Below are 20,244 nucleotides of genomic sequence, written 5' to 3' on the forward strand. Positions count from 1 at the left end.
CAGTTTGTTAATTATTTATGTATGTCAAAAACTGGCCAAAGACAGCAATGGCAGAATTTCGTTAAACAGGAAGTAGATGTCCTACCGACCTGAAATCAATTTCAATAATATGGGACCAATACCTGACGCTAGATACATGTACCAAATATCAAGAGGCTGCAATTAGTAGTAGCTGAGAAAAGTGTTCCATGTACGATAATAATTTCCCCTGCCCACTTGCCCGACTTACATTCACTATACTGTAACTATACATTGTACTATAACCCCAATTTTCACTGTGAAATTCGGTCATAAATGAATCACTGTTGCTATAGAACCTGCCTGGAGTATAGAAATAGCTGTACATAAACTTAAAATTGTACTAAAAGACTTTCTTTAAAACCCTACATGTATCCAATATGTAGACCATATGCATAAAAGAAACTAATGAAACACTAGTGGCAGATCCAGAAATCATCTGAAGGGGCACAAAAAATCTTTGTTAATCATGTACAATGTACACTGTATGACCAATCAAATAATATATTGTATACATGTACATGTATGGATACATGAAGTATTGTTTGTTCCTTACAACAAACTTACCCATATGAATGTCCAATTAATATATTTCTCCTTTTGCAAAATTTATCAAATATTTCTGTTGTATCATGAAGTATTTCGTTGAATGAATAAGCAGACTTCTTGTCAGGAGCATCGCTTAATCCATGACCAATTAAATCTATGCATATTATTTCAACACCTAATTTTTTAAAAAAAGCTAATTGTGCATTCCATATGTCTGATGATCCACCTACACCATGAATAAAAAATATAACTAAATCTTTGTCAGATATAGCTTTTGAGGATGTTATGTTTGTCACTTTGGATACAGTAGCTTTTGAGGATGTTATGTTTGTCACTTTGGATACAGTAGCTGACTTTCTTGGAGAAGATATCGATTTAGGGATGTTCTTTGAAAAGTTTTCTTTTGGACTTATGTCATTTTGATTTCTCTGTTTCCGGGGCGTATATTGAGATGGTGGTAATCCATTATGCATAGCTACACTATTATTTGACCTTTCACTTAAAGGCTCTTCAGTCTCTGCTATAACACTATGTGCAGTTGAGGGTTTCTCCCGTTCAAATGCAACTTGAACAGCCGAAGAGGACATGACACTTCTCTCTCCGTGGGACAACACAGACGCCCTAGACTCAGAGTACAAATCAGTTGCTTCTTTATTGCTAAGGGGTCTTGCGGCTGAGTTTGATTCAATATCCTTTGATGCAATATTTGAGACATTAAGTTCAGTCTGTTTGGATTTAATATCTTCATGATTGGAAAGTGTGGAATTTGGTAGTTGATCAGAATGAATTAGTTTCTCAGTTCTACTGATCTGGACTCCTTTAGATATATCAGCACTGTTCTTATGAATGTGGAATCGTGGTGCTGTTACCACCCTTGGTGTTGTCGCCACATTTCTTAAATTATCAAAAAATATTTTGAGCTCTTTTTGAAGAGCCTCATCTCTCGGTGTTTCATTGATTCTTCTTATTCGGAGTTTTCTATTTGGACGGATTTCAATAATGTCCTTTAAGCCTTCACTACTTGGATGCACCTTCATAGCCCTTCGTCTGTCACAGCAACAACAGCCATCTGATTTTTCTGACATAATCTGTATTTACCCATGCTATGGTGACCTGTCAATAAAATTAAAGTAATCATAAACAAACCTGAAGTATAAGGCAAAATACACAAACAGTTTGTTTTCAAATTAAAAGTATAAATCTATAAAAGAAGTATTACATAAGCACATTTAAGGAACATATATACTTGGGTCAGCTACATCTGTTTCTACAATGTAGATATATGCTATTTATGATATCCCCAGATATTTCTCAATTTTAGGGCTACAATGCATAAATTTGTAAGTTGTATTTACCTTCTATGAGCAATTATTTGGATGAAAACAAGACTGCACAATACAATTACATACATTTGTACATGTACATCAACTTCTCTGAAATTACAGCTAAAAATTTATCTGTTTTGATCCAAAATTCATTTTTGCAAAACTTTTACAGTAGTTACCTAGAGACCAGATAACAGTGATATATTAAGCTTGGCCTTAAAGATTTATTGATCTTTGCTTGTTATTACTTTTGCACATCCGATTTGAAATATGATGTTAAATATTTTATATTTACAATCTTTTTGTTGAAGCCATGTACTTCCAATTCAATTACCGGTCTTTGATAAATCAATATCTCCATTTATAACAAACGATAATTTGTTTTCCATTAAAGATCAAATATTTTGTTTTACTTAGTCCATGAAAATATGGTACATTAGAGCAGCTTCGTATAATTTGTTGAAGAGTTTTTTTGAGCACTCTTACTGATACAAACTTCCATTTTACTTACATATGTATAGTATATATCATTTAAAGGATTAAGTGAGCATACAATGTACCTAACACCCCCACATTGAAGTAAAATCTGGTTTAAGGGTTAGAGACATTCATAAATTGATTATGCATATAAAAACAATTTAGCTTCCTAACTGTACTAAGATGGAAGTTTCACTGAAAAGATTTTCAAACACAATTCAGGAACCTAAATGTGGATAAAAGCTCTCTGAATGTGCATGATACAACCACAGCCGAATATCTAAACCAACTACAAAATGTGCCCTTACTACATACCAAGTTTGGTTTCAATTCTGTTATTTTTTAAAGGAATTCAGTTGCTACAAACTAAGTTAAAAATTTAAGGAATCAAAATTTCCTGTAAACCTGACTTCAAAGGTGCATACCTCCCACAAAATTTGAAGGAACACAATTCTCTAGTAATATGAACTACCAGTACATATATACAAGTATATTGGTTTCCTTAGTCCATAAATTTCTGTTGACTAGTTGAGAAATAGAAATAAAGTGCTTTGCAGGGCACAGCTTGATATGAACACTGAGGTTGAACCCTGAACATTAAGGAATCACTTTTCTGGTGCTCGATTATAAAAATAAACCTTGAAATTGTTAACATTAGAAAATTTTACATAGTTTGTCATTTACAAAATTTATTTTGCTGGTAAATAAGCAATGTACTAAAGAGATGGATTTTCACATTTGAAATTTTGTACAACTGAATCAAATTAATTTTTGGTTAACAAAGCAATGGCATCTACCAGGGTCTGACTAAATTGGAGTTGATGTTATGACTTGTACATGTATTTGTGGAAAGAAAGGATGGCTATGTCTGGTTGAGCACTTTCTCCTTTAAAAGAACTACTTAATGAATGTTTCACAGTTACTGTTATTTACTTACTGGTCAAAGAATACTCTTTTCTTGGGGCTACATTTTTTTTTTGTATTTGAAAATATTGATATTCAATGTAGAAATTATTGTCTAACACAGAGGCCCACAGCACACTCTCAACCATTTTCCTTATAGAACTACTACAAAGGAACATAATAAAAGAAGAACACTAACAAATGACAATTATCTATGCTTTTAAGTGGGAACAATACATATTTATTTATTATCAAGCACAAGTCATTATCAAGCAGTCTAGAAAAAAATGACAGGATATGGGAAAATAGTGACAGCAAGATCTTTTAAATATATTTACATACTTCATCCTCTTACATACATTGTATATGTATGTTACACCTGCCTCCTATTATTGCAGAAATTTGTACTAATTAACTGAAATTTCTTTAAAAAATCTAAGAAATCCATCACAATTTAAAGAAGTCAGAAGACATCGCCTTCTTGAAAATTATCATTCTCAGCTTGGGCTTCTAGAACGTAAGAGGTTGGAATTCCGTTCCATACTCAAACTTGTTAGGATGGCACCATACACGAAGTCAGAAAATAGCTTGCCTTACAAGTTACATGTATAACTCAGGTTCGGGATACCTGAAATACCGACACCCACAATTCATTCATGATCAAAACGGGTCATCGCAAGATAAAATTAAATTGAATATCGAGATAGTCAATTCAAACTATACATTCAAATAGAAATATTTGTATACATGATTGTTTACCTCATCCAAGAAACGAAAAACAAAGCCCAGCAACAGTTTCCGGTTTTAGAGTTCAAAACCAAAGTAAATAGTGCAAAGATTTTTTTGTATTATCCACCTACTAAATTGAAATACGCAGATAATTTTTTACCTTTGGTGAACAAAATATTTGTTTTGAATGAATCATGATAATATAATTTCATCATTTTAAATAAACTTTATTGTAAAGTAGTTTATCTAAAGTGAAAGTGAAAGTAGCGGATGAATATTAGATGGACAGAGGTGCTCGTCGAAATGTTCTCAGCATTTCTTCCAAAATTCTCAAGGTTTCTAAAGTTTTTATGTTGTTTTTTTTATATTAATGATATTTTTTTTAATAAGCATTAGCGAAATAGCTTTAAGAAAACAATACACACAGTTTGCATATTTGCAAGATCTGCCCTTGTTTCATCCATATACTCATTTCTTTGCATTGTCATTGTTGGAATCAGAATTTAATTGGTGAAAATAATGTAACCAGTTAATTGACAAGAAATTTCAAGCTCCTTGAAGCGGCAGACATACATTTCCTCTCTTCCTATCCGCTGCAAACAAGCCTTATCAGGTGTTGTCCAAATCATGTGTGGATCGTTATGGTGTATCCATCAGCACCATGAAAACTGATTTATTCAACGGGTCATAGTTTTCCTTCCCTCGTTTGTCTACCCCGGACTTGACTTTTTATGAGCAACTCGGTGGGTGTTTCCAGAAAAGCAGAGGACGCTTACCCTACCGGTGCACCTGGTCCATGCTCCCAGTTTTTATTGGAGTCGTGAGTTGCTCATTTACTTTTGTTACTTTGTATGTATGATTTTAGTTACTTTATGTTCTTTGTTGTGTATGTCTGTTTTCCATGTCTGGTCTTTGTCCCTGGATTACATTCTTTTGATTACCGCTATAACCTTGGTTCCCTTGATTACTCTTACAATTGGATAACATTGCGTAAAATCATTAACTTTTTTCCCGATTTTGCAAGATTCTGGCATTCTTTGAGAGGGCTGACTGCAGCATTTAGTAGTGTGAATTACGAAGGTCTGACACTATTCGGAGCTTGTAGAAGTGCATGTATAGGGGTTTACCCAGGTTCAGACACAACATATCTCTGGTGCAATCTGTTCTGTTTTCTGGTATGAACACTGTTATATTTTGTTGCACTCCTACTTCTCAGTGTAGGATGATTTGTGTTAAAATGATCCATGCACTCACACCCAATATGACCTATTTACAGAGATCTCGGTATATACCTATATATTCCCGAATTTTGATTTTTCTGCAAGGAAAAATAGGGGCGTGCATGTATCGATCAAATTTTATCAAGGTCAAAAGGTGTTTACTAACATATTCAAATCACCTCAAAATTCCATGTATGGTGCATTTTTCTTTTTATAAGTTTGCCACTTTGATTTACTGTACACTCTAAAAATCTGTGTACACATTCTAAATTAAATTCCTATTTTAATATTGATTTTCAAATTACAATAAACCTCATATTACAATTACATTTTCAAATTACAATAAATCCTCAATCAACATTCTCTTATATGCTGATGACATTGTTTTAGTGCAGAAGGTCAGTCTGGTTTACTACATTGTTTAGATAAAATGTGCTCTTATTGTAAATCATGGAGACTTGAGGTCAATGCATACAAATCTAAAGTTATTATCTTCAATTCTAATGATAAAACACATGAAAATTCATTTATTTATAACAATTTGCCTCTTGAAACTGTAACACATTATACATATTTGGGTTTAACCATTAAATATAATGGAAATTTCAATTTAGCAATAAATATTTTGATTGACAAAGCTAGAAAAGCCGATTTCAAAATAAAGATAGTTATGGGATTAAACAACCCATGTAGACTTTTAGAGAAACTTTTTGACTCTTTGTTTTCTCCAATTATGCTTTACTGCAGTGAAATTTTGGGAAATGAATTACTTCTAAAGAATACAACAAATCACCTTGAAAAATTCCATACTAAATTTATTAAAGAACTACTTGCAACTATGCTTGTTGTGTAGAGCTATGTAGATTGCCCCTGAAATGTAAAATTGATTTTTCAATCATTGGATTTCTAAATCATATTTATTCCAATAATACTACTCTTTTATACCAAATTTTTTATATTACAAAGGATTCAAACACTTGGACAACTAATACCAAAAGGTTACTAGATACCTTGGGATTTGGCTATTTAATGAATAACCCAAGTGCACTAAAAATAAAGTTACCAATGATTAAACAAAGAATATCGGATCAATATTTACAAGAACAAAATTCATATATCAGTAATTCTTCAAAATTATCTTTTTATAGAAAACTTTATAGGTCTGGAATTAGACCAAATTATATAGATGATTTGTCTAAACTGGCTGAGAGATCCATGATATCCAAAATAAGAATTAACTCTCATCAGCTTATGATTGAGAGAGGAAGACATCTCAATATTCCAAAAGACAATAGAATATGCCCTGTATGCCATATTAACATTGAAGATGAAGAACATTTCTTATTGGAGTGTGATTTATACAACACACTAAGAGATGAACTAAAGCTGAAAATTTGTTCTTTATATAAAAACTTTGATATGATTAATATTATAAAAAATACTAAGTATATTGTTTAACAGAAAAAAAATCAAAAATTACTGAGGTTTTCTTCCAATTTCATGTCAGATTGCATGGAAAAAAGAAAGTCTTATCAATTGATATATAAATTGTATTTTCATAACCCTTTATAACTTCAATTCAGTAAGCTACATTTTTAACTACTATATAATATATATGAAACATGTTCAATTTATGTAATTTTAAGATTGGCCAAAACCACTTATTGTAACTGTGTTAGAGCTAAATAAAGTTATTTATTTATTAAATAAAATAAACAGAAGTGATTTACCGTTGAAAGTAGTTTCAGTCAAATGGAGTTGATGATAAAAACTCTGTTAAGAACCTGCACTTGATTGCTTGACGAGATGTGTTATTAATGGTCCCATATCATTCTGGAGAGATGAATGGGAAGAAATAGTGGACATTTTAAAAAGAATTACTGGTAGAGATATTTACCTGTAATTTGTTTTTGAATAGACTACTTGTAGAGTACTGTACTAAATTGTATGTTATTTGAACTTTAGCTGTACAATTTTTAATTTACTTTCATGATTTTGGTAATGAAACTATGTTGATTCAAATAATGGAATAATGACATTATACTCCACGTATTAAATAATTGTGTCTAAATTGTTGGCTAAATAATAAATCAAGTAAACAAGTTTTAACTCTGTTATTGAATTTTCCTCAACTCCTGAAATGATTTTTAGATAACTGTTTACATGTATTATACATTCGGTATTGTACATCAGAAACTATCTTCAGGCCTTCTCAAAAATACCTTTGTTATCATGTCACTCAGCCACACTGAAGATGCTGTAATAAAAGAAACTAACTACATGTATGTTAATGTATGTGCATAAATTCCCAGTTCTGAAGGAAAAATCCCAAATGGACTGATGGGGGATCCATTTGGAAAAGTTCATAATCATCCCTGGAATAATGTTTTGCTTTGTAGGAGACATTCCTTTATAAAACCAGATGATAATTTTAAAGTGTTAGTCACTGTAAGAATAGCCAGTAGGTGAAACGTATGAAAAAAAACCATCTGTTTGTTGGTGTAATTTGACTATTTGCACCATTAGAATCAAGGAAAACAGACAAGATTTTCCATATCATGCTGGACCATTGAGTAATTGAGTCTCATTGAAATGCACTGAAAATTAATATTTTAAGGTCAGATAACTCAGTCAAAAACCTTATTTTTATGAGATTCTATTGAATAATTTCTGAGCAAAGCCAGTGATGCAGAGATTAAATAGTGATATTTTCAAATACAGAGAGTATCCTTGAGTGATATTACATTGTCAGATCGGTGGGTTTTTGACATGCATAGGAGTTTGACAATGTGATAATTACTTAGGATCTTGGACAAATCAAAATTTTTAAGAACATTTTGTAATTCATTGCCACTACTTTAGTTTGCATACATATACCCCCAGACTGTAGGAGTGATAAACGCTTCTACATTGCCAATTCACTCAAATTTATGCTGTGTTATAGATCTGATATTGTTTATAGTTTTCTGTGTTAATATTTCAGATTGGTGACTCAATCTTGTCAGTCAGTATCATCAAAGGAACAGTCATTCAAAGGACTTATATCTTCTTCTAGTTTAAAAAACAACTGGAATGTAGCTCAATCATCAAATTTGGATATACAACATGGGGCAACTAGTAAAATTCTACAAAATCACTTGTGTGTTAACCACCAAAGTGTTCGATTTAGAAAATACAAAGGAGGAGAGACATATAGACCAAGTGCTTGGAGGAGAGCACACAAACATGGATTTGAAAGAGTTGTTTCAACTCCAGGACTAAAAGAAGCCCTATGGAGGAAAATTTTAAAAGGCAGAAGAGAATTGTTTATTGTACCTAGGTTTATGAACTACCCTTTAAAGAGTAAAAAAGCACAAAAGGAACTACCTATTCTAAAGAAAGGACTTCCAAAGTTTTATCCTTATCAAAGACAAGTTAAAGTCTGGAAGAAAGTGTGATGTTCATATTATGTAGATTTGCTTTTGATGCTAGCATTTTTAAGTATCATAATTAAAGATATTTAATGTAATGATATCGTTTAACTATTCAGTGAATGCCATTATCTGGGCGTGCCACCACTCACATGGCTAAAGAGAATTTTTGCTCAAGTTGAGGGCTCAGTCTCCAGTTCTCAGCTGTTGAAACACTAGAATAAACATCCTTTTTTTAACCAAACTTGTTGCAAACTTGATGATTTTTTGCTAAAAAAACAAATTCCAATATAATTTATTAGCCAAGCTAAACTTAATTTCCATTATGCATGTCTATTATATACATTTATATCAAGATGACAACCTTTTTCATTTTAAAATCCAAAACAAAGGCAAGAATAGCAATATTAAAGCCCAAAGGTACTAACAAATAGAAACAAGAGGCTCTCAAAGAGTCTGAATCGCTCACCTGGCAAATCATGCCCTGTTAACTAAGTAAGTAAATGTATCAAGCTTTGTTACCATGTTAGACAAAAAATAACTGAAAAAGAGCATCTACTGATGAATGCTGTAAGTTCAACTGAGTACCTAAGGCTGAGGCATTGTAAAATGTTGGAAATGCTTTCAAAGTGTTTTTAGTACCTCTGGAAAAAAAATGGGCAGGAGCCTTCAATGCCATGTTAGCCCACTATACTTTTGCTGAAAAAGAACATAAGAAAGTAAAATAATGGCTATACGACATTTTCATCATCACTTCAACTCAGAAGACCATGTTTACTATATAAACCAAATATCATTGAAATTAAAGCAAGAGAACAAATTAGCCGGACAATGGCAGCCATTTTGAAAATGGTTGCCCGGAACAAATTTTTGTTATCACCATTCAAATAAGAAAACCATGTTTTCCAAATAAACCAAATATCATTGGAATCCAAACAGTTGGTAAAAATGGCCACCAATTAGCAGCCATTTTGAAAATGGTCGCCTAACATAACATTTCATTACTGCCTGTCAACTAAGAAAATCATGATTATCTAATGAGAAGCTTTCATCTTTCATTCTTCAATAGTTGAAGAAAAAGTAGCAAAAAAAGAAAGCATTTTGACTCTTTTGTTCTATTTTTAGTTAAGAAGGCCATGTTTAATAAAGTTAAACAATCAGTTTGTGCAGGATACCTTAAGGAACAATAATGCCAACTTTAATTAAATTTTGTTCCATGGTTTCAGAGAAAAAGATTTTCAGAGTTTTACATGTGAAAAACAACAAGACAAATCTGTTTCAGGGGCCATTGGGTGACAAATCATTTTGAAAATTTAGACATTGGTCCGTCTTCTAATGGTGAACAGTATTACCCTGTCAGAATTTTGCTTAATTCAACTGTTATTGAGTTAATTGCAAAAAAAACTATTTTGACCCCCTATGTTCTATTTTTAGTCATAGCAGCCATGTTTTTTAACACTTCAAAAAATTTAGACGATAAGTTTCTGCAGGATACCCTTAAGAAAAACCATATCAAGTTTCATTCCAATTGGTTGAGCTGTTTCATAGGAAAAGATATTTGAAAACGATGACACACACGAAATGATGACACTAGCTCACATCACCTTCAGGGCAGGTGAGTTAAAAAGGAATGCACTGTCATAATCAGGTTACATACATGTAAGTAAATCCCCAAGGTTGATTTATAAAAATTGTTGTAAGTAATGATGTCACAATACTACATGTATTTCACCAATTTTACATTATGAGACTGTGAAATTGACGGCTGAATCTCAAAGGTCCTTGTTAATTTACCTTCAAGACTTTTTGCATCAAACCTCCTGCAATGCAAATCAAGATTGCAGAAGATTTATGCCAAAAAGGGGTTGAGGATTTTTAGGTGCAAAACCATATATGTATAAAGTTCGAAATTTACATAGTTTTATTAGCAATTTTCATAGTTCTTCTGTACAAAATATCTTAGGTTTTCTGCCCAGCATTTGTTTCATACGTTATTTCTTTAATTGATAAATGCATGTAAATGATTCTTGAATCCGTGAACTTGTGTATTTTCCCTAAACAACAAAAATTGGTACTTTCACAGTAGCTAGAATAAAAGACATAATGTTAACAAACAAGAGGCTCCCAGGAGCCTGAATCTCTAACCTGGTTGAATTTTGCATTTCAAGGGCAATCAATTTAACAAGAAGTTGTCAAACAATTTTGACTCAAAAAGACTTTGGTAGGACTTATAATTTCACTTATTGAAAGATTCTTACTATCTTTCATAGTTTTCAAGATATTGGCTAAAAACTACAAAAAAAATCATTTTTCATCTTTCAAGGGCAATAACTCTTACAAGGAGTCATCTGATAACTTTTATCCCTGGAGACTTTTGTAAGCTTTATAATAAGGATCATTTCAGCAAAAAAAAAAAGAATTTGGCTAAACCTAACTGTTTTGTAGATATATGCCAAAAACTACTGTCTGACCCCTTTGTTCTATTTTTAGTACCAGTGGCCATGTTTTTCAACGATTCAAATATCCCCACATCAGTTCTATACAGGATTCATACCAAGTTTGGTTCCAATTGGTCTAGTAGTGTCAAGGGGAGAAGATTTTATAAAAAAATAACATTAAAAATAGCAAAAAAAGTCGAAAAAGGGCAATAACTCCAACATGGCTTAATAGATTAAAACTAAAATATGACCTCAGGTAGACCTTATCATGCTGAACACTTTTATCCCATGTCAGAATTTGGCTAAACCTAACAGTTTTGGATATATATGCAAAAAACTACTGTCTGACCCCTATGTTCTATATTTAGTAATGGTGGCCATGTTTTTCAATGGATCAAAAATCCCAAAATCAGTTCTATGTAGGATACCCTAAGGAACATTCATGCCAAATTTGGTTCCAATTGGTCAAGTAGTGTCAGAGGAGAAGAGGTTTCGAAAAATTGTTAACGACAGACACCAAGTGATGGCATTAGCTCACATGGCCTTTGGCCAGGTGAGCTAAAAGCAACATTTTATAAGATACACATCTCTTATGGTGAAAGTACAATTTAAATTTTAATGGTAAGATATAATTTATTGGTCAAGAAATAACAAAAATAAAGCTACAATGCATTTTAATTCTACATGTAACTGGCTCTTGTAAACAAATACATCAAATGATATTAATTTGTATGACAAGATTATAAAAATTAGTTTACAGTAGTCACTACCCAGCCTTACTTATGGCAATTTATTAGTTGTATATATTATCTTCAAGGAAAAGAGCAAGCCTTTCCAAGAATTTTCATTACCAGATGAAGTTAACAGAACAATTGACAAGATTTAAATTTTCTACTTTTAGACAGAGATTAAAATACCTATGGAATAATACAAAATAAGAATCCTCTTGTCAGTTGTCCATTTAATATCAAAGGAAGTTCATTAGGTGATGGTCATTTTATCAAGGAAAGACCAATATTATCCGCTAAAGTTAACCATTTCACTTGCTGTAATAGTAATCAACATCTTAATCCTCACAATCCTTCATACCCTGTTTAAACTGGTTAAAGGAGAAGCATTAGTGAGAGCATTGATAATTATATCAATGTTAAAAAGGGAAAACAGCAGTTCTCAATCTAATTGACCTTGTTACTCTGTGTGCTGAGCTAAAATGTGCATTGCTGAGCAATCTGGTAAAGGTGATGCACATTTCAGTTGTTTTCCAATAATTGATGCTTAACAAAGCAATAAGATACAAGAAATCAGTACACATTTGTAGTTTTGAAAATGATTATCTTTGGCATATTGAAAACTGCTGAGGTGATTTCAACAAGTTAAAAGTTTTGGACCAAAATGATTTATTTTTTTTATATCAAACTTATCATTCTATATTCAAATAAAAAACTCCAAAAATGTAAGTTTGGAATCCTGCCACATTTTTGCAAAAACTAAAGTAAAAAAAAAACATCACAAATTTCTTTGTTTAACTAAGTTTTTATTATTAACGAATTACAATACTGTTATATGTTGAAGTTCATTTATTTATTTCTAAAATATATTTTTTTCACTGAATTATCACATTTTTCTGCTTTCACTTACAAAAATCTACACATAAAAGATACCCAACATGGAAACCAGTTGAATATAATATGTTACATTTGTATACCACAAAAGCTAAGATTAAGTATAATTTTTTTACATTAATAATAAGAAAGCATATTAGAGAGCATAAAATGAATAAAGAATAAGAATTAATTATATGATACCTCAACCAACAGCTTGTTCAGTACCTTAAAAAAAGAAACCAATATACAGATGAAATGATAGCTTAATTCATTTAGCAAATACATTATATATATGAATTAAGCGTCTCAGAATGTGACGACTCTATTTGCTACACTACTCCATCGGATCAATGCAAATTTGATAGTTCTAACATCGTTGGGAATTTTTTTTAGACCTTTCTATATGTTTACATATCTTCCCTGTATCAATTTGATCCGATGGAGCAGTGTAGCAAATAAAGTAGTAAGGAGAAAAAAAATTTGTTATTTGGTCTTGTTTACAAATGAATAAAAAAATAAGTAATTTCAACAATACAACATAATATAAATATATTCACTTAACTAATTCATTATTTTTCTCACACACTTTCACATCATTTAAATACTGTAAACATATTAATTTTGTGATGTACTAGTAGAATAGTACCTGTGATATACTAATAACTTTTCCAAACCAGGAATATATATTTCTTGACATACTCCATGAAAATTACTATGTTTACAGTGTGCAAGTCATTCAAGAAATTTTGAAGCAGTCTATTGCACCAATCCATTATGCTTATTTAGCCCATGGCAGTGGGGGTCCAAACTGAACAAACACACAAATAGAAGGAATGTGGTTAGAAAGAAAAGTCAAAGGATTAAATAATAACTTACAAAAGCATTTAAAATACAATGTACATAATCACACATCACAATCTGTTTTAATATACTACTCAGTACTGTTTAAATTGCTTATACGTCGAATAAAAAAAAAAAAAAAGTTAGTAATTTTTAAAAGAAAATTTTTAAGCATCCTTGGGTTTTCCCTTCAAATAATGCTATCATAATCATGAAAGTTGAAATCTGATAACTGATTAAAATAAAAACACCTGAACAAATAGTAAGATGGTAGAATAGTCTTGTTGAATGTCTACATGCAGTAACTGAAAGGAAAACAAGCAAATTTTAGTACATGTATTATGATTATTACAAGTTGTTTGAATTTACTAGTTGAACAATGTCAATTGTAGGACAAATGAGAAGTGTCAACTTAATGGAATTTCCGGGCAGGACCAATGAGAAGTGTCAGGTTAATGGAGTTCCGGGCAGGACCAATGAGAAGAGTCAGGTTAATGGGGTTCTGTGCAGGACTAATGAGAATTGTCAGGTTAATGGGGTTCCTGGTAGGACCAAGGAGAAGTGTCAGGTTAATGGGGTTCTGGACAGGACCAGTGAGAAGTGTCAGGTTAATGGGGTTTCAGGCAGGACCAAGGAGAAGTGCCAGGTTAATGGGGTTCCTGGCAGGACCAAGGAGAAGTGTCAGGTTAACAAGCTTCAGGAATATATTGATGACAGTATCAACTGTAGTAAACTATAAAATGCTCACATACATTTGTATAAAAAGAATCATTAGTTCCTAAGAAAACTTTACTTGTGGATGACCTATGAACTCAAATAGTTTTACCTGGCAAAAAATGTGACATGTTAAAGTCCCTTGCAAAGTACTGAGTCTTGAATATTTTGCTATACCATACCAGAAGCAAATGTGCTGCATCAGGATTTGAACCACTTATCCCATATCTAAGGGCTTTAAAAAATTATTGATTCTCATAATTATTTTAAAAATACCACAATTTTTCTGGTCACAAGTCACCATTACAATTGGTACATATTGATAATTAAAAAGCCATGAAACTAAACTTTTTAAATGAAGTGTTATTGAAAACAAAACGATAGGCAGATATAAAATTTATATATACACTTATGGAGGTTAGCTTTACAACCAAAATAATAAAATGCTCTGCTTGTGCAGCTTGATAAAACCCCAAATTCACATCCCGATAATATGGACAGTATATCCATGTTTAACACACCTCTAAATTTTAATTTTGATTTAATATTTGACACAGCATAAATTGAATCATACTATACTTTATTTTTTTATCCCTTATTCTTCTATTTTTATTAACACATCCTCCAGAATCTTTAAGAACCTTTCATTTGCCTGAAAGTACTTAGGGCTATTCCCCATAAATAAGAGTCCGGGGGTCAGAGCGCCCATGATATCTTGGGGTACCACCAACACATTAAAATTAAGATACAGTATAAGTGTTAAATAGAAAATTCTGTGATTTTACCCCCCAATCAACACATTAATAAATCACTGGTGTTCTGCCCCTTGAAACACCTTTTTTATGGAATAAGCTTTAGTATATAGCACACAGAACCATTCGCCATTACTCACTTTTTTCTAATCTGAATATTGACATTAATGCAGGTCCCAAATAACCCTTTTGTAATAAGATGAATAAAAAAAAAACTTTGTATCAATGAATAGAGAATAAAGAGTCTACATGAAACGTGCATAATAACAACCCTATCAAACTAAGTAAAAAATCAGCCAAGCCTATAGACTAAAAATAGGAATTTCATCTATCAATGATCAACAAATAGAGAAGAGTTTACAGGGAATGTGTCTAATAACAACCTTTTCAAACTAAGAAAAAAAAATACAGCCAAGTCTATAGACTAGTAATATGTATTTTATCATGAATTTAACAAGTGCAAACTTTTTGGGACATTTTTTGGCTCTGACAAAATTACTTAAGGGTTTGGAACCATAATACCCTAAATCAATTATAACATGACTTTAGAAAATTAAATTAAGATTCATCAACTATTACTAAAATTATTTGACAACACAACCACTCCATTATATGACTGAAAAAAAAGGACAAGACATGCATGAATAATATAAAATTACATTAAAAAAATCAAAAAAATATACACAATTGTTTAGACCACAAAGTAATATAAATACCTAAATAGCACAATAATCATTATGTTTTGTGGCAACTCCATTATGAATTTTTTAAAATGTGTATTGTCATTAAAAGGGTCTAATGTATCAGTAGTTTTATCAAAAATATCAGAAACGATACTCATGATTTTGTACATAGCATAAAATCAACAAGTTCTAGTAACTCACAACAAATTCAGGTTAAACCTTAATATCAATGGGCATATACATTTTTAATTTGACGTAGATTTTACAAAGACAGAAATTGATTAACATTATATTTAGAACATGCTTAAGTACTTAATTGTTAGTCAACTATAACATCACCTACCTATAATAGGCATTAGCAAATACAATAGCAGTAATTTCAAAGACATCAATCTTTACAAAGTACATGTAGCTTTGTTAACATTATATTTCACTACAGTACATGCATGTATTACCTTAAGGAGGTAGACCTTGGGTAAGGGACACAACTCTTAAAATCATTGGAACGTTTGTATTCAGCATTGTACATCAATCTCATGTAAGCATCAAAATAACTTGGATTGATTTCATTCTGTTTCAAATGAAAGCTTGATAGGCATTGGTGAAATTGAATATGATACAAACATATCACTGATTTCAAGAGTTGTTTCCCTTACCCTAGGTCTACCTCCATAAATACATACTTTTAAGTTTTCAGTTAATTTTCAATTAGCTTTTATACAATACAAATGTAATATATATTCTTTAATGATAAGAGTACACCAAAACAGGTCTTTGATCCCTTAGCTATTATATGAAATTAAATAAAAAGCAAAACCTAAAAACCATCAATCACATAGGGTTAAGCTTTAATAAGGTTCACTTTAGATGTATAGAAATACGAAAAGTAGACATCATCAACAAATATTAATAAGTTCTGGAATGTAAATTCAGTCTTCAGATTCCTTCACAAATTCTTTAGCACTGTGTTTTTTGTTGTCAAAAGGTTGAAGATGAATCTGAAAAGAATAAACAATGTTTTATATACATCCTAAGATTTATAAGTAACTAGATAAGGTATCTGTATCAAAGTACAAATTTCCTACTTCAGGATAGGATGTGACTCATATACTTGTACATATACCTGTATGTGTAAATTTCAACTTTCAAAGTGGTATTCATTAATCCTTTTCCTTTCCAATTTATAGGTCAGACATTTATTCTTCTCACAAAAAAAACTTGCACCTTTTCTGAAGAAAGGGATATCAGTATGGGGGCTTACCTTAAGGAATATATCAACTTCATCACTTCTACTGAGGTATGGAAAGTTACCACCTGACTTGAGATGAGCTCTCTTGGCATCAGGATAGCATTTGTACAACTCTTCTCTCACAGAATGAGACAATGCACAGTCATCGAACACCTGTAATTATGAAAAAAAAAAATATATCCCTTTTATACCCAGTAAGTTTGATTTATCTATGATGACCATGGTCATGGCTAGTAAATATGGTTAGAATTCAGGATTTTTTTTCTATTTCTGTCTGTTACAAACCAGTTATGTGGAAGGAGTTATTAAGAAATAAATCCCCCAAAAATCACTCAGGATGCGACATAAACAGCCAGTCCTCAGCAAAACAATGATAAAATGGTGTTTTTGTGATTTATTTCAATTCTTATTAGACCAGTTTTTTTGATATTTTTGAAAACAGGCAGCATGTGTGTTGCAATATATGCAACTGATTTGGATCAAAATTCTGTTATGATGTCAATTAAGTTGGGTAAAACTTATCTGTGATGTTGGAGAAAGGGCATCATAGGTCTGTGACATAGTGTCATATGTTTACCATTGTTTAACCACGGCTTTGGTCTAAAAACATTGAAGCACATCATATGAAAATAAAAATAATAATACTGACACATGCCTACACTTACAATCAATACAAGACACAATTTATCAGTCCAAGTTTCCACTGTAAATGTATATTAAAGTTCAGCTAAAATTTTATTGAGTACTTTATTTACCCTAATTTTCCCTACAAAAAAAAACAAGAGCCACAGGACACTTACATCCATAATTGTGATAGGTAGCTGTGATATTTTCTGAGGTTCTACATAACAGTTCATACAATTTAATGTTAATCTTGAGGCTAACTCATTCTGTGTAAGACTGTCAAGCTGCAATAGAAATATAATTTCTAAGGGTATGAGGTAGAACCAGTAACACATCAATATCAAGATACCTTACGAAAATAATTGTCAACTTAAATTGTGGAAAAATGTACTACTTCATCTTTTGCAGTGCATTGCTCTGGCTAGCATAACAGACAATTGATATTGGACATCAACTAAAATCACTATAAAGCATGTATGATATATTTATACAAAGCCACATACCAAGTTTGATATCAATCCATCCACTGACTGTAGAGATAACTACAACCAAATTTTGACAGATGGATAAGGGATTCAAAAATACCACCCAATTGTTGAGATGGTTGAATATACCTTTGGGCTATTCCAGTAAAATTTCTCTGAAAGGGGATGGAACCCCACAATTCAAAAGGAGTACCACCAGAGAATCAATTTCATTTTTGCAATGCATTAAAATGAGTAAAATATCAAAAATTAAAGTTTTTTTTTATCTGCAAAAACATATGTCTCCCCTGTCCCACAAACTGGATCCACTTGCAATATCCACCATATCCACAGAACAGCTTCATAAATTTCTGTTGAGAGGCTGCAGAGAATTTGTGCTGACCAGTTCAGTAGTTTTAGAAAATGTAATTATATGGATTTTTAACAAATTTCTAAGTTCAAAGGATCATAAATCGTACAAAAATTATGGGGTCAAAATTTCCAGGTAATATGCACTACATATTCTACATATTCTTGTTACAGATGGACAAGCCAAAAACAATATGTCTCCTCACCAAAGTTGGGGAGACATCATACCCCAAATCAAGGTTTAAATATCAAAGTGGCCTCCCACCCACTCCAGGAAAATTTTACTGGAATAGGTCTTACCTTTTCCACCAGAAAATCAATAGAATCACAGATACTTGGATCTACTGGTCCCTTGTCAAAATTCCCCATTACCATTTTCTTAAGTACAAGTGCTGGCATCATCCAAAAGCTACAAAAATCATAAATGACATGTTTTATTATATATATAAGAGAATCAATAGAGTTAAGATAAGAAAGATCAATCATTTGATTAAAATGAGTTCCATGCTACCGTACTGTAATGGATTGTAGATCATGGAGAAATCTCACAAAACCAAAATAACATTTTTTCTAGTATATTTACACATCTTACAAACATGCTTATTACTTTGGCTGACCAGTCTTTTTGATTAACAGAAACCAAATGACTGGATTAAATATAAAGGAAAAACCAAATGCTGATGACTAATGAATACTGAATTCTATTTACAATGACTTATTTTGAACACAAGTATAATCCTGATCACACTTACGTCGGAGCTGAATTTGTTTGGTTAAATATGGTCGTGTCATAGAAAGTATTGCACAACACTAAAGATGCTACTCTAGGTGACCTGTGGGTATATTCAGCAAACTTCTGAGCAAGGAAACCTCCTAATGATGCACCAAATAAATGAACCTGAAATAAAGTGACAATCTTATAAATTTACATATACAATAAGATAATCAGTTCTCCTGCTCATTTACAAGTGTTATTTTGGTTATTTTATGTCCTTTGTTGTGTGTGTAACTATCTTTGTTTGTCTCATTATTTCTGAAATAATTACCATTTGAATCCTGGTCCCTTGATTTCCTTTTCACACTCAATAACAAACATTACCTTTCAAACGCATTTGCATTAAAGATCAAAGAGAAAGAAACCTTTGATATTTTACAAGTTTGCGATATTTTTTATGAATTTTCTCCATTTATATCACCGGCGCATATAACAGAAGAACCTATTTTCGTTTAAGTAAGCATAGGAACAAAAATCTTAAAAGAGCGCACTATAATTTTATTATATTTCCTATGTTACTTTTATATACATAACAGGAAAAGTATGTTTTTCTTTCATTTTAGAAGTATTACAGTTGAAAGACAAAAACTATTTTCCAATACCTACTTTGTCCAGCTGTAAATGATCTATGAGCTTCCTGAATCCTTCACAAAACTCTACCATCTTCCAATAAGTTGGATATTCTACCTGTAGAAAAATGATAGTATATATCAGTATTTTTTAAAACTTAATAAATCATCATTGATTCATTAAAACTACCGGAGCAATCATGTACAATGTAGTTTACATTTTAATTGTAACAGATGCCATCTAAAAAATATCTTAAGTTTCTATGAACTAGGTATAGCAGAGTCTAGAAACAAACAAATCACTAAACTGAATACTAGAATACTGACAAAGTCAAAAAGAGCTCTGCCACAATTAAGTCTATGTGATGGTAAATTGGTAATTACATATAGCTTACTTTGACCCTTTGTGTACCAGTATGTGTTTAAAAAACTAAAAATGAAAATTATTCCTTTTTTACCATAACTTGCAATGCACATCATCATATGGTAAATGATAATTGTACAAAATTTCAGCTCATCTTTAAGAAAATTG

At 31.6% G+C, this 20,244-nt stretch overlaps 2 protein-coding genes across 2 annotated transcripts in view; one reads left to right on the forward strand and one right to left on the reverse strand.

Annotated features, from left to right (window-relative positions):
* The window catches only part of LOC148621696 (uncharacterized), a 31,548-nt gene that overhangs the window by 6,741 nt on the left and 4,563 nt on the right, over positions 1 to 20,244 (reverse strand). The window contains exons 4-9 of the mRNA XM_088574089.1: positions 19,750 to 19,830; positions 19,121 to 19,266; positions 18,669 to 18,777; positions 17,712 to 17,819; positions 16,924 to 17,064; positions 586 to 1,661 (exon numbers count right to left, since the gene is read on the reverse strand). Coding sequence (XP_088430215.1) covers positions 586 to 1,661; positions 16,924 to 17,064; positions 17,712 to 17,819; positions 18,669 to 18,777; positions 19,121 to 19,266; positions 19,750 to 19,830 — 1,661 coding nt within the window. The remainder of the gene's footprint in view (positions 1 to 585; positions 1,662 to 16,923; positions 17,065 to 17,711; positions 17,820 to 18,668; positions 18,778 to 19,120; positions 19,267 to 19,749; positions 19,831 to 20,244) is intronic.
* On the forward strand, positions 4,259 to 8,729 carry LOC148621697 (uncharacterized). Its single transcript, XM_088576341.1, has 2 exons — positions 4,259 to 4,336; positions 8,205 to 8,729. Exons 1-2 carry the CDS (start codon positions 4,272 to 4,274, stop codon positions 8,656 to 8,658), a joined length of 519 nt encoding a protein of 172 aa, XP_088432467.1. The 5' UTR covers positions 4,259 to 4,271; the 3' UTR covers positions 8,659 to 8,729.

This window comes from Perna viridis, chromosome 3 (assembly GCF_037379345.1).
Source record: "Perna viridis isolate PV_CMFRI_1.1 ecotype Kerala chromosome 3, ASM3737934v1, whole genome shotgun sequence".
Classification (NCBI taxonomy): Eukaryota; Metazoa; Mollusca; class Bivalvia; order Mytilida; family Mytilidae; genus Perna; species Perna viridis.